The following is a 12,093-nucleotide window of genomic DNA, read 5'->3' as shown; positions in this document are numbered from 1 at the left end:
CACATCCTCAACACAGCTTTGCTGCAATACATTTCACGTTGAACATACAGTAATTAACAATCTAAAAAAGAGTCATCCCATACATCATATAGATGTTTGCTGTATAAATGCTGAGTACTGATGAATCACTCCGGTGGTTATATGCAGTATGGAAACTCTTGATATATAATTAATCGACATTTCGAGATTCTAAATATATTTTTACTGTAACATTTCAACCAAGATGTTCGGAGGTATGCTCATTAATACACTTTTCTAAATCCTTAAACATTAACTAAACATACATAATGTTTTTACATAATTAACTAGACATAAGAAAATGTAGTCTGATTTTTTTTCTCACAATGAAACAAATCTATGTTCCATATCCTCATTGGTTAAATGTCATGACAAAACAGTCTTTTACAGAAATGCTTTCCACTATAAGTGTTGTTAAGGTTTTATTCAAATTACTTTGTACTAGTAAATGCAATTCCCAATATGTGCTAAAGTAGTAGTATAGCGTCCAACATACTGTAGTACTCTTTTTTTTTGCTGGAGTAGTTGAGCAAAAGTTGAAATACACAGATAGTTTCACGTGTTCTAGTCTATTCCCATACAGAACGTGCTTTACCTTCAATGAAAGTTGAGAAGTGGTGCGATTGGCTGTCGATTCTGAGATCTGCCCTGATCTCAGATACAAAACCAAGAGAGCTACCCCTCTGAATTACAACAGCTCTCAGTAAGGTGGAGAGGCAGAAAAAAGATAACTGGGGACTTTGGGATAGACTGTAACTCACTAGCGACAGAAGGCTCCAGGAGGTCGGCAACAGGAGTATTCTTAAAAGTGATCTTTTAGGTTATGACATTCGATCATAGCGATTTAACTACATTGGAAAAACTTTTCTGTGCGAAACTTTTACAGCTGAATATATATAAAAGCTTTTAGAAATCCACAATGACTAGCTGTCGACATGGATTGTTCTTGCTTTTCGGGTGGAGTTTTATATTATACAGCGGATCTTGCTTTAGGTTAAAAGACCATTTATCTGGACTGAAGAGAAACGAAGAATCAGTGCGTTTTAAAAGGACCGGGAGTAAACATCAATCTATTCAAACCGATGATGACCTGCTTTTACGGGATACTGTCTCAGATCACATGCGGATGCTCTATGACAAATACAACAGAGCAGGATTTCATTTCAAGGACGGAAATACAGTGCGCAGCTTTAAAGCACATTGGGGTATGTACTGTATGTTTTAATCGCAGGATGTGTAAATTTCATTTGCAAATGACAAAAGTGTACTACAAAGCATATGATTGTGTGGTTAGGTATTAATGTATGTACTGTAGCATTATTTCTGAACATATCATAACTTTCAACTAATTTCAAGCTTCCAATTTGTTACTGCAGCCTTTGGCAATAAAAGTAGGAATACACCTGTTATTAGAAATGCCAAGCGGAGAAACATAGCTGAAGCTCACAACAGAGAACGTATCTTTTGGGACAAGCACTAATATATATATACCAATATGTTAGCCAACATATTAGTAGAACTTTTTCACTAAAGTTGTAAAAAATAGAATTCAATATTCGCATTCAAAATGAGAAATCTTACGTGTAGCGTATTAATACATTTAGTTAGAGATTAAAATGAAAATTAACATTTTAAAAGAACAATGAAAGCTCAGAATCTTATTACAAACATACTTAGATTAAAAAAATATGAATATTAATGTCATGGCTTCGGCTATCTTATGAAAATATATTTGTTTGGTAAATTGTTTTATTAGACGCCGAATAAGACCAAATATGAACTAGGTTTCACACATCAAAATAGTAGTGATCTGGATTATAAGTACTTTCGTGCTTAATTTCTGAATTTCCTGCTATTGCTCTTGGGACTTTTGTTACAGAGCGGAGTAAAAGAGCTAACCCCTCGCTTGAGGAGTTGATATCTAGCATATGTGAGAAAATACCCTCTCCTACTGGTGATACAAAGAAATTCATATACTGTAATTGTCTGCCTCCCATGCCGAAAAGAGAGAGAGAGAGGATTACGGTTTGCTAAATCAGACTAACTAACTGGAGACTAAAAACAAAAAACTAAATCCTTAAGAAACTCCAGGACAACTGAATGGTAAATGGTTTAACTGAACTGCAGTGAACTAGTAACTCCAAACACCTATACATCATCATTTGCACTGTATATGAGTAGTGCTTCCTGCTCTTAATTTTGAAGTAACTTCGTGAGTACTTACCAGGATTTTGAATATTTGTACTAAGGAGTTAGTTAAAGGTAGTTTAATTGCTCCACTAATACTGCAGAGATTAAACTTTTGTTGGGATTTTACAATATTTTTATGACGCTTAATAATAACAAGTAAAGCAGCTTTACTTTCAAGCTTGAGTGCTAAGATGCTTCAATTATTATTAAGCTTAATAAATATCACCTTCTGATATCCTATCCTACTTAAAATGTCAAATTATTATCAGAAGACAGACATTTGTCACTGCCACACAGCAGTGACGCATCTAAACAGTCAGTTTTGATCCTCTAAGATAGCTCTAGACTATTGCTCAGGACTATTGTTGAAAATGTTTCAATCTTTTTTTTTTTTTAATTTTAGGCACAATTAGCAATAAGAAACTCCAAATATTTAATCTGACTACTCTTACCAAGTCAGAAGACATTCTTTCTGCCACACTGCACTATTACATCGGGGATATACTGAACAACACCCATGGCTGTATCAGACACAACAACTGTGTTCCCCATCCAGGCTCCAGTAAGCAGGCCCACATCCATCTTGGCATCTGGAGCTTTGCTTCTGCGGATAACAAAACCAGGACTCTGGGCCACTTTCTTATCAATGTTTCAACTGTCTATAGGGATTTCATATCTTGGCAATGGAAGGATATTACACATGTCCTAAGTGAAGCAAAACATAACGATGAGTTCCTTATAGGGATTCACATTGCCTCACAAGACCACAACGGCTGGAAAAAGTTACTTTATGACCGTTCTCCCTACATACTAGTGTATGCTAATGACTCTGCAATCTCTGAACCTGAAAGTGTGGTTTTGACACTGCAGAGGCACAAGGGAGTGGTGGCTCTGGATCTTCAGAAAATGGGAATGCGTGCTGGGAACAATACATCTGAACGGAGGGCAAAGCGCTCTGCAAACATCCTGCTCCCCCTACAGAACAACGAGCTGCCTGGTGCTGAGTATCAGTATAATGAGGCCCAAGTCTGGGAGGAGACAAATCTGTCCAAGCATCTGGAGACTCAGCCGCCTAAGCGGCAGAGGAACAAAAAGAAGCAAAGAAAGAACAACCGACATAAAGTGCAAATGCTTCAGTTTGACGAACAGACATTAAAAAAAGCCCGAAAGAAGCAGTGGAATGAGCCACGGAACTGTGCCCGCAGATATCTGAAGGTTGATTTTGCAGATATTGGCTGGAGCGAATGGATTATTTCACCAAAATCTTTTGACGCCTTCTATTGCTCAGGGTCTTGCCAGTTTCCTATGCCAAAGGTGAGTATTTGTCTTTGCCCGATAGGACTCAGATAGGACTTTATTTGTGCTTCTTGTCGTTTCTGAAGAGAATTACCCTACTTAATATCCAGTGTCTAGAAACCTGTTATTTAGAAACATTATTGATGCTTATGTTTGTAGCAATGTGGAGTAATGCTTAGATCTTTGAACCTCAAGAGGTCATGGATGCAAACCCTGGGTGGGATGCTGCTGTTGTCCCCTTTTATAAATTGCTCCAGGAAATACCCTGCTGTATGAAAGAACTTACCTGGTAAAATGAAGGAATGAAAAGTATGGAATTTGTTATTTGGATTGCAAATTGTAGCAATGGGGCAGTAAACTTTGCTTCCCTGTATCAAATGATAATAAATACCTATCTCAGTTTTAGAGCTTCTGCTTTAATATACTGTTCATCTGGTAAAGCTTCCATTCTTGAAGATAACCTTATCTTTGAGTCATTCATTGAGCTGTTTTCACACTGAGTTACAAAAGGCCCAGAACTGAACATAGTGCAGATGCTTACTGAAATATATTACCATATGACGACATTTCCTTATTTAATTTGCATAACACAAGCTCAAAAAATACCCATTAAATAGGTCTTCCCCCCGAATAAAGAATTAAGAATGCATTCAGGAGGAATCTTGAGTTTGACATTCAAAAGCTACAAATGTTTCTGTTTTAAATTTAGTTTAAATGTTCTAGAGAATGCTTTACCAGATTACAGCTGGCTATGCCTGACAACTAAGAAATGATAATGAGCAAAGCATGGTTTGGGACACTAGTTATGTTGACACTATTGAAACATGGTTATTTGACAGTAGTAAATCTATGTTGTTGGACTGAACAATTCCAATGAACAGCCAACATAAGAATTTGATTGCAATCTTAGGCTGGGGATATTGAAGCAAGAGTGTTTTAGCATATTTGATAGGAAACAATATATTCTCTTTGGTTAACTTTAGCAAAATGAAGCAAAAAAAATGTTCATTTAAGTTAAGTGGTGTTTTCAAAGAGATTAAAGGAACAGATGTACCCTTGTTTATTTGTTCCTTCAAGAAGAAGCAACTTCCAGCTTCCAGAAGCAACTTCAATTCTATACCTTCCAGCTGGCAGTATTCACATATATGTCTTTTTCACAGATCACCAATCACCAAAATAAAGATTTTCAAAGATAACCAAAATAAAGTTTAGGTTTAATTACTAACTCTACTAACCTCAATGGTAATTATAAATTACTATCAGAGACCTAATCACAACGAGCTAAATATATTTTGGTGCACTTTCTATGTTTTCATTTTGAAAGATGAATTAATAGTGCCATCTTGTGGCAGACGGCTTTTTATATCTCTGTGAACACTTCACCTTTATCAAAAATAAATACGCTCTATTATTAATACAGTTACAGCACATAAGGCCCCTTGGCTCTCTCAAATTCTCGTAATTCCCAATGTTCTCTGCAGAAGTATAACCTGAACCCCTTGACTTATTTATTTGTGTTGAATTTTACTAAAGTCATCTGTGATATTTTCACAAAGTAAAAGTTAGTCTCTCTTCAAGAAAGTGTGGAGATTTAGCTTTGTAATTTGCTTCCTCCAAATTAATAAGTACCGGAAGACTTTGATTATGATCTCAGGGACATGTTTAATAAGATGACTTTAGGGGAGCTTTAGTTTTGGCAGATAAAACAGCTATATGTGTATGCAATCTGAATAACAATACATTCACTAATCCTAACATAGGCATACTGTATACTGCACAGTAGCTAGAATGTATGTAGGCCACTTGGTGATTTGGATGTTGTTTCTATAGTTTCTTTTTCTTTCCAACATTAATGAAAATGGATTTTTCTATTGCTAAGCTAGATATTCTTTGAACAGCTGGCTTCATAATGAAGTTGTAACCTGAAACGTGTAGAAAATTACAAGTATTGTTTATAGTAAAATGCAGTACAAGCAGCAGCAGACTTAGGAGTCAGAAAATAAGATTAAAAACACTTCAGAAGATTTATTTTGTGTTATTTTTCCTCTTTCCAGCAACACTTGATATGATATTTTAAGAGTGACAAACAGTTTGAGTCAGTTACCGTATGTAATGAGCTTTGTTAAAGTTTGCATGAGATAAAACATGAGTCATGACATAAGTATCTCTGGAAGATCTGTTATCTTTGGAAACCTAGTCAAAAGTGTCTTTAAACAGTGTGGATTAAATTAATTCGAAATATTAAGCCAGGTGTTTAGTTTGTAGATGTTTTTATAAAAGTATTTTTACTGGACTGTTTATTATTATAAATACTACACAGATCAGTGGAGTATGAGAAGTAGAGTATCTGAAGCAGCTGGAGCAAAGGATATCACCTGTTTTTTTTCACCCACTTAACATTGTCCCTCACTTAGAATTTCAAAATTAATGTTAAAATGAGTAATTTACTTTTTTGCTTGTTCTGTAAAATTATTAACTAAGCTCACAAAATGTTATACGTTTTCACTCACACAAGAAAATAGGACAGAAAAAGATTCCACTCCTTTTTTTTTGCTTTTTTAAATAATGTATTTCCATGAACAAAATATGCACTTAGTTCTCATTTTTATTATCCAAATTTGTGTAGATGTGTTCACTTGACAGCAGTTTCAGAAGGTTCTGAGGTTCATTATTTTATGACTTTAGGGGCAGTAGTAAAGCATTTTGAAATTCACACTATAAAGTGAGGAAAGGCCTATTCAAATAACAATTCTATTGTTAATTCTGTCTATTGAGTAATTCTGTGATGACAGATTTTACATTATCAGCAACTCACAGTGGACAAAGTGCCTTTTGACGAAGATGAAAAAGTACAGGAGAGTCTCTTGTAGCTTAAACAGTGAAGATGTTTACACTGAGTTCATGTTTAGCCTGGAGCGGGAGCTCAAGTTGGATAGCCTTGAGTCAGCAGTATCCTTGGTTTGCCACCACACAGAAACCCCTGTGTATTGCTGATCCAACAGCGAACATTTTCGATGAAGGCATCCATGATCTTCATCCCTTTTATGGTGGTACTAGTCATGGGCTTGGTACAGAGGTGGGTTGTGCTGATTGGCAGTAAGTGAGTTGAAAATGGTGGGTTATAGAAAAAGGAAACTAGATTTAACTTCTTGGGAAAACAAAAGCATATTTTTTGCCAAACAAGACTTTGCCGCCTTGAATTGCTGTCAGTGAAACATCCAAAGCCAAAGTGTTACCGTGCAATAATTTAGGGGTTGTGCTCTTTGTTGATCTGCTTGTCTGTCTTGCAGTCTTTAAAGCCTTCCAACCATGCCACCATCCAGAGCATTGTCAGGGCAGTGGGAGTTGTCCCTGGCATTCCAGAGCCCTGCTGTGTACCTGAAAGGATGTCTCCCCTCAGTATATTATTTTTTGATGAAGACAAGAATGTTGTCCTCAAAGTCTATCCAAACATGACTGTGGACTCCTGTGCCTGCAGATAACAGTGCAGTGAACAACTAAAAGAATCTTCCCCTTGGACTTTTTTTCATTTGCACTGGAAGAGAAACTACAAAAAATAAACTAAATAAAAAATAATAAATAAATGAAGATTTTCACTTTTAGAAGCTTGAAACATACTCATTCTTTATAGGAAACAGAGAATATTCTTAATTCTCCTAAAGTCAAATCTAAAGAACACTCCTTTTTCTTCTTGTGAACTTGATAAGCCTCAGCATTAGAAACCATATGGTTGCTATCTCATATCTCATAACTCATATGGTTGCTATCAGTATATTTTTTGTACACTATCAAGGCAAACTAGAGTTTGGGTTTTGTTATTCTCCACTGATTATTCAGAGTGCTACTGTGGTGTTTTTGAAAGATTTGCTACATTATGCTTTGTTCTTCTGTAATGTAGATTATGGACACAAGAGCCGAGCTGCAAAACAAGAGAAATATGCTTTAAGCACCCATTCAATCACTATAACTGCCTGCTCATTTATTATATTAATGCTGTCCTTTTTTTTCCTCAGGCATATCAAAATCAATCATGGGCATATGCATTTTTGTATATTTGGAGTAATTGTTTTAATGTCACTTAACATTAAACTCTGTTTTGTTTTTCCAATATTTCACACTTAAATTGTGTATATATATTTTCCTTTTAATATACATTTGTGGCTGCTAATAATATTGGATTCCAAAGACAAAATGTAGTCAAAACTGTTTATTCTAAAGTAGAAAATATTTAATTTGGATTATTTTTGTGATTTTTGTAATGTCTTTAAGAAACTAATGATATCACACCATTAATTAAGCATGGTAAAGGGATTATGTAAGGTCACGTACAAGCACTCTGATGCTGTATTTGTTTCTGAATTGCATGCCTTACAAGTTGACATGATATAATCCTTCCTTTTTCGACTTCTAAAGCTGTGTTTAAAATCCTTCATTTTCTTAGTGTTTGTGTGCCCTTTATATGGATTTCATATTTCAAGTGTTAGTACTCACTACACTTTTAACCATGTGTCACCATTAGAAAAGAAGTAGATGAAAGGAGGCCATATGGGCTTCCTGACACTTTTTGTAGTATTTAATTAATTTTGGAATCTCATCAAGCTGTCCCTTGAAGGATCTTGAACAGATGAACAGGGGTAAGACATTTGCCTAGTATTTAGAAAGGTCATGTGCCTGAGTATTGTAATGTTAAGTAAATTTAGAAGAGTGCTTAATAACTGATGAGCAGAGTGGTGGCACTGTGGCTAAGGATCCGCACCTATGGCTGGAAGGTTGCTGGCTCAAATCCCATGGCTGGTAGGGGAATCCTACTACAAACTTCTCTCTCTCTGCTTGTGTGTCTCATGGAGAGCAGGCTGGGGTATGTGAAAAGATAAATTCCTAATTCAAGAAATTGTATATGGCCGATTTAGTGATCTGATTAATAAAATAATTACAACAATCATCATCATAGAAATTTTGGGATGCTATGAAACTCAAGGATGAAGATCATTTGTGTGTTTTACAGAGATATGGTGTATCAGTTAAAAGTTATAGATGTAACTCTGTATGATGTGTTGACCACAGTTTGTCACCTCATGGTCATATCTACATTGAGAAGAGTTAGAAATCCAAAACATCCATGCACAGCAAGAGTAGAGATGATGCAGGTGGCATATAGACAATTGAAAACAGCTTTTGATCAAGTCATTTATACTTATTTCTAACACGTATACATGTATGTCAACATCTTTCTTTCATTTATTATGTTACGAAAAAGAGATGAATACTGAAATGTGTGAGACTAAATAGAAGCAGTCTACAGCTTTTCTATGGAACTGAAGGCTTTAGAAACTTATTGTTGCTGAACTGTGAGTATGGAAGTTTATTTAATATGGAAATATTGGTACACATTACACTGGGATTGAGAGAAAGTATAAGAGAGAAAGACACATCTGGAGCTGGTAGGATATTATAAATGTCTATGCTCTTAGTGATTCTGACATTTCATTATCCACCCCAAACCATCTCCTCTATTCTTTCTTTACAAAATTCAGAAAATCTAAAGCTAGTCCATGTATTAGAAATGCATTTTTATCATATCATTAATACATCCCTGTGCAGCTGTTAAAAGTGTTTGGTGTCTGTATGATAATATGGTAACATGCAATACTTCAATGTCACTACTTTCAAAGAGAAACTCATGGAAAAGAGGGAGAAAGCAATATTTGTGACATGATATTCACTGTATGTGCGCTCTGTTGCTTACATGTAAGTATATATATATACAGAGACATATATATATATAGATGTATAGCTATAGTTCAATATTAAGAAGTATTTTTAACCTTTGAAATAGCTATTTGAATTGTGTTTTTCAAAATTATTTGTAGGCTTCATATATGCATTCAACTGCTGCTCTAAAAATTATACTGTCAATATTTAGTGGGATTTTATTTTGTCTGTTATGTTCAGATCTTAATAAGTATGACTTCATTTGAACCTTTTGATTATTGTAGAACTTTATTCTATCCTTTTCTTTTTCGTTGTTCCTATTGATCTGCTGATGGAAAAATAACTAGGCCCTCCCTGATGTGTTCCTTCAATAACTGGCTTAACTCCGACTTCAAATGTTTTTATCTGTGTCTCCGGCCTTATCTCATTCTCAGTCAACAAGCACATACAGTACAATGAATTCCTTAAACCAAATACTTATAAAACGTTTTTTAAGAGTTGAATACAATTTATAGATATGTATATTGATTTTGTATATATACTTACAGTACATTACTTTACAAGCATTTTAACATTTTAACTCAAATATGGTAATATACACTACTCATACAGCTTAAGTCCTAAATGAAGACCTAAACGACATAGATTTATGACTTAAGGGAAATCCATTTTTTTCATTGTTATTCTAATTTAGAGAGCATACTGATATCAGGTTATATTGTCATTTTTCATGTTTTTTGTTTGAGCAAAAAGCATTTCACTGCATGGAATCTTCTATATAAATACTAATTACTATATGCTTATATGTGTCTATATAAGACATATATACTTATATATGTATATGATGATATAGTATATATGATGAAATATTTCTATATACTTAACACATATCTCCTACATACTTTAGAAACAATTTTGTTTGATATTTGTCCTTTCAGAATTTTTGCATCCCTGTCTGTTTCTAATACAGGTCTGAAGAAATTATACTATTGCATGTTTCAAAAGAATGAAAGTTGTTGTGTAACATGTTGTGACTTGAGCTTTATGCAATGAAATTAAGGTGCTTTAAGAATAAAATAAAATGAAAAAAAAACAGAACAGAAATGTTAACATTAAACTTAACTTTATACTGCATATACAGTATATAAAACATGTTTGGGAGTAAATGCTCATTGTTTGAACACATTTTTTACATTTGTGTTTTATATGGTTTAAATATATAAATAAAAGCTTTATATACACTGTAAAGTCTTTCATGTAAATTTCAAACTCTAAGTAAAAGAAAATGCTTGTAAAATAAGCTAAAATATATTTGTATATGGAAAGAAATGTTTAAAAGCATTTTATTTATTGTATGTATTTTCTTTATTATTCATTTTAAAATGTGGTTGTATGGCAGGTCATGTTTTTTGCAAACTGTTGCAGTGGAGAAAAAAATAGTTTATTACAGACAGTTTGTGAACAGTCAAGCTGTGATGGGCAGTTGTCACTACTGATGTTTAAGCTTGCTTCTTTGTTGAGTTTCCCTGCAGCACTTTCTATAAACTATCAAATTAATAAAGCTATGTATTTCACAGTGTATTGCATTTTTTTCTGAAATAAGATATTGTAGTGTGGCTTTTTAGTGTAAAAGAAACCTATAGTATAGATACTGTTATGGTAAATGTTATATCGTAGCTTTAATTAATAGTAATTTGATTGAAAAATATAATACATTGCACATACCGAGGAAAAGAACATTCATTTTTTTGAGTCCCAATTGAGTTGATGCCCAATTCTCTTTAAAATATAGCATATCTGGGTAATACCTGTAACAGTATAGCTTTAGTGATGGAAAGCAATAGGACATTACCACTTTGATTTTATTATTTAATATCCATTGCAAAATCTTCAATTCTGTCTTTAAGTCTCAGTTCATATTGGCAACCCCTCCACCAACACAGGGAGAATAAGAAAAAGAATGAAGAGACAGGCTCCTTTGTCCTGCCCACCTGTGGAGCCACACATTTTATGACAGTGGTGCTGACTGGAAGAAAGGCACATCCTTCATTGTTGTTTGCTTTCTTAAAAAAAGAGCTGAAAGTACCCTGGACAACTAATCCCAGTCCTATTGATAGCAATGCTAAGCAAAAACTATTTACATTTTTAGTCTCTTTGATATGTAGTACAGTGTATTTTGGTGTCACGTGTTGACCTCACTACTTTATTAACTATACCACAACCTACAGTAGATCATGGATGTACATTAAGAAGTGCCAATGTCTAATATACAATAGATTCCTGTTATACTCAACTAATTACCTCAACCAAATCTGAGCATTCAGCTTGTATCTGTACTCTGTTTCCAATCCCTTAACCAATTCTTAATCCAAAAAACATGCAGTACATTGAACACCATTGAAATTTAAGAAATAATTGTTTATTAGGAGATTTATTACAATTCTGAATATGCTGTACCATATGATATATGTGGAACACTACTGTTGCTTGTTCAGACGTGTAGTTACGTAATGAAGATTTGCCTTTTCTAAATACGTGTTGAGTAACTCCTATAATCTTGTTGCCATACAGCATATTTGTAGTTTATTTCTAGTTATCATTTCGATAAGCTTAATGTAATATAAGTAAGGCTTATTGCTCTATATTATTAAGTTTGGCTATATTCTTTAGTTTACCCGTTTTATGAATGGTGGCTACAATAGCAATTTTCAGGTTAATGGGTATTACAGTACACCAGTAATCACATTAACCCATGTTTTGAGTATCAGTTAGAAGAGTCCTGTTAATAATCGAATAACATATGTTGTATCTTTAAGTAAAAACACCATTTAACAGAAACTCTAAAGAACAGATGTTTTTTACTCTCAGGTTCTTCTA

At 34.1% G+C, this 12,093-nt stretch overlaps 1 protein-coding gene across 1 annotated transcript; it reads left to right on the top strand.

The window, feature by feature from the left end:
• Positions 1–703: 703 nt before the first annotated feature.
• Positions 704–10,794, top strand: bmp3 (bone morphogenetic protein 3). Its single transcript, XM_088910393.1, has 3 exons — positions 704–1,223; positions 2,612–3,522; positions 6,795–10,794. Exons 1-3 carry the CDS (start codon positions 938–940, stop codon positions 6,984–6,986), a joined length of 1,389 nt encoding a protein of 462 aa, XP_088766519.1. The 5' UTR covers positions 704–937; the 3' UTR covers positions 6,987–10,794.
• Positions 10,795–12,093: the final 1,299 nt, after the last annotated feature.

This window comes from Atractosteus spatula, chromosome 3, assembly GCF_055471065.1.
Source record: "Atractosteus spatula isolate fAtrSpa1 chromosome 3, fAtrSpa1.hap1, whole genome shotgun sequence".
Lineage (NCBI taxonomy): Eukaryota > Metazoa > Chordata > Actinopteri > Semionotiformes > Lepisosteidae > Atractosteus > Atractosteus spatula.
The sequence above is the reverse complement of the archived record's forward strand: the minus strand, read 5'-3'. Positions and strand labels throughout refer to the sequence as shown.

What these genes read in the sequence shown, in the direction of transcription:
- bmp3 (XM_088910393.1), top strand. Translation starts at nt 938, where the DNA reads ATGACTAGCTGTCGACATGGATTGTTCTTGCTTTTCGGGTGGAGTTTT. An exon ending in CAGCTTTAAAGCACATTGGG is followed by an intron (nt 1,224 to 2,611) that starts GTATGTACTGTA and finishes TTTTAATTTTAG; the next exon opens with GCACAATTAGCAATAAGAAA. An exon ending in GCCAGTTTCCTATGCCAAAG is followed by an intron (nt 3,523 to 6,794) that starts GTGAGTATTTGT and finishes TCTGTCTTGCAG; the next exon opens with TCTTTAAAGCCTTCCAACCA.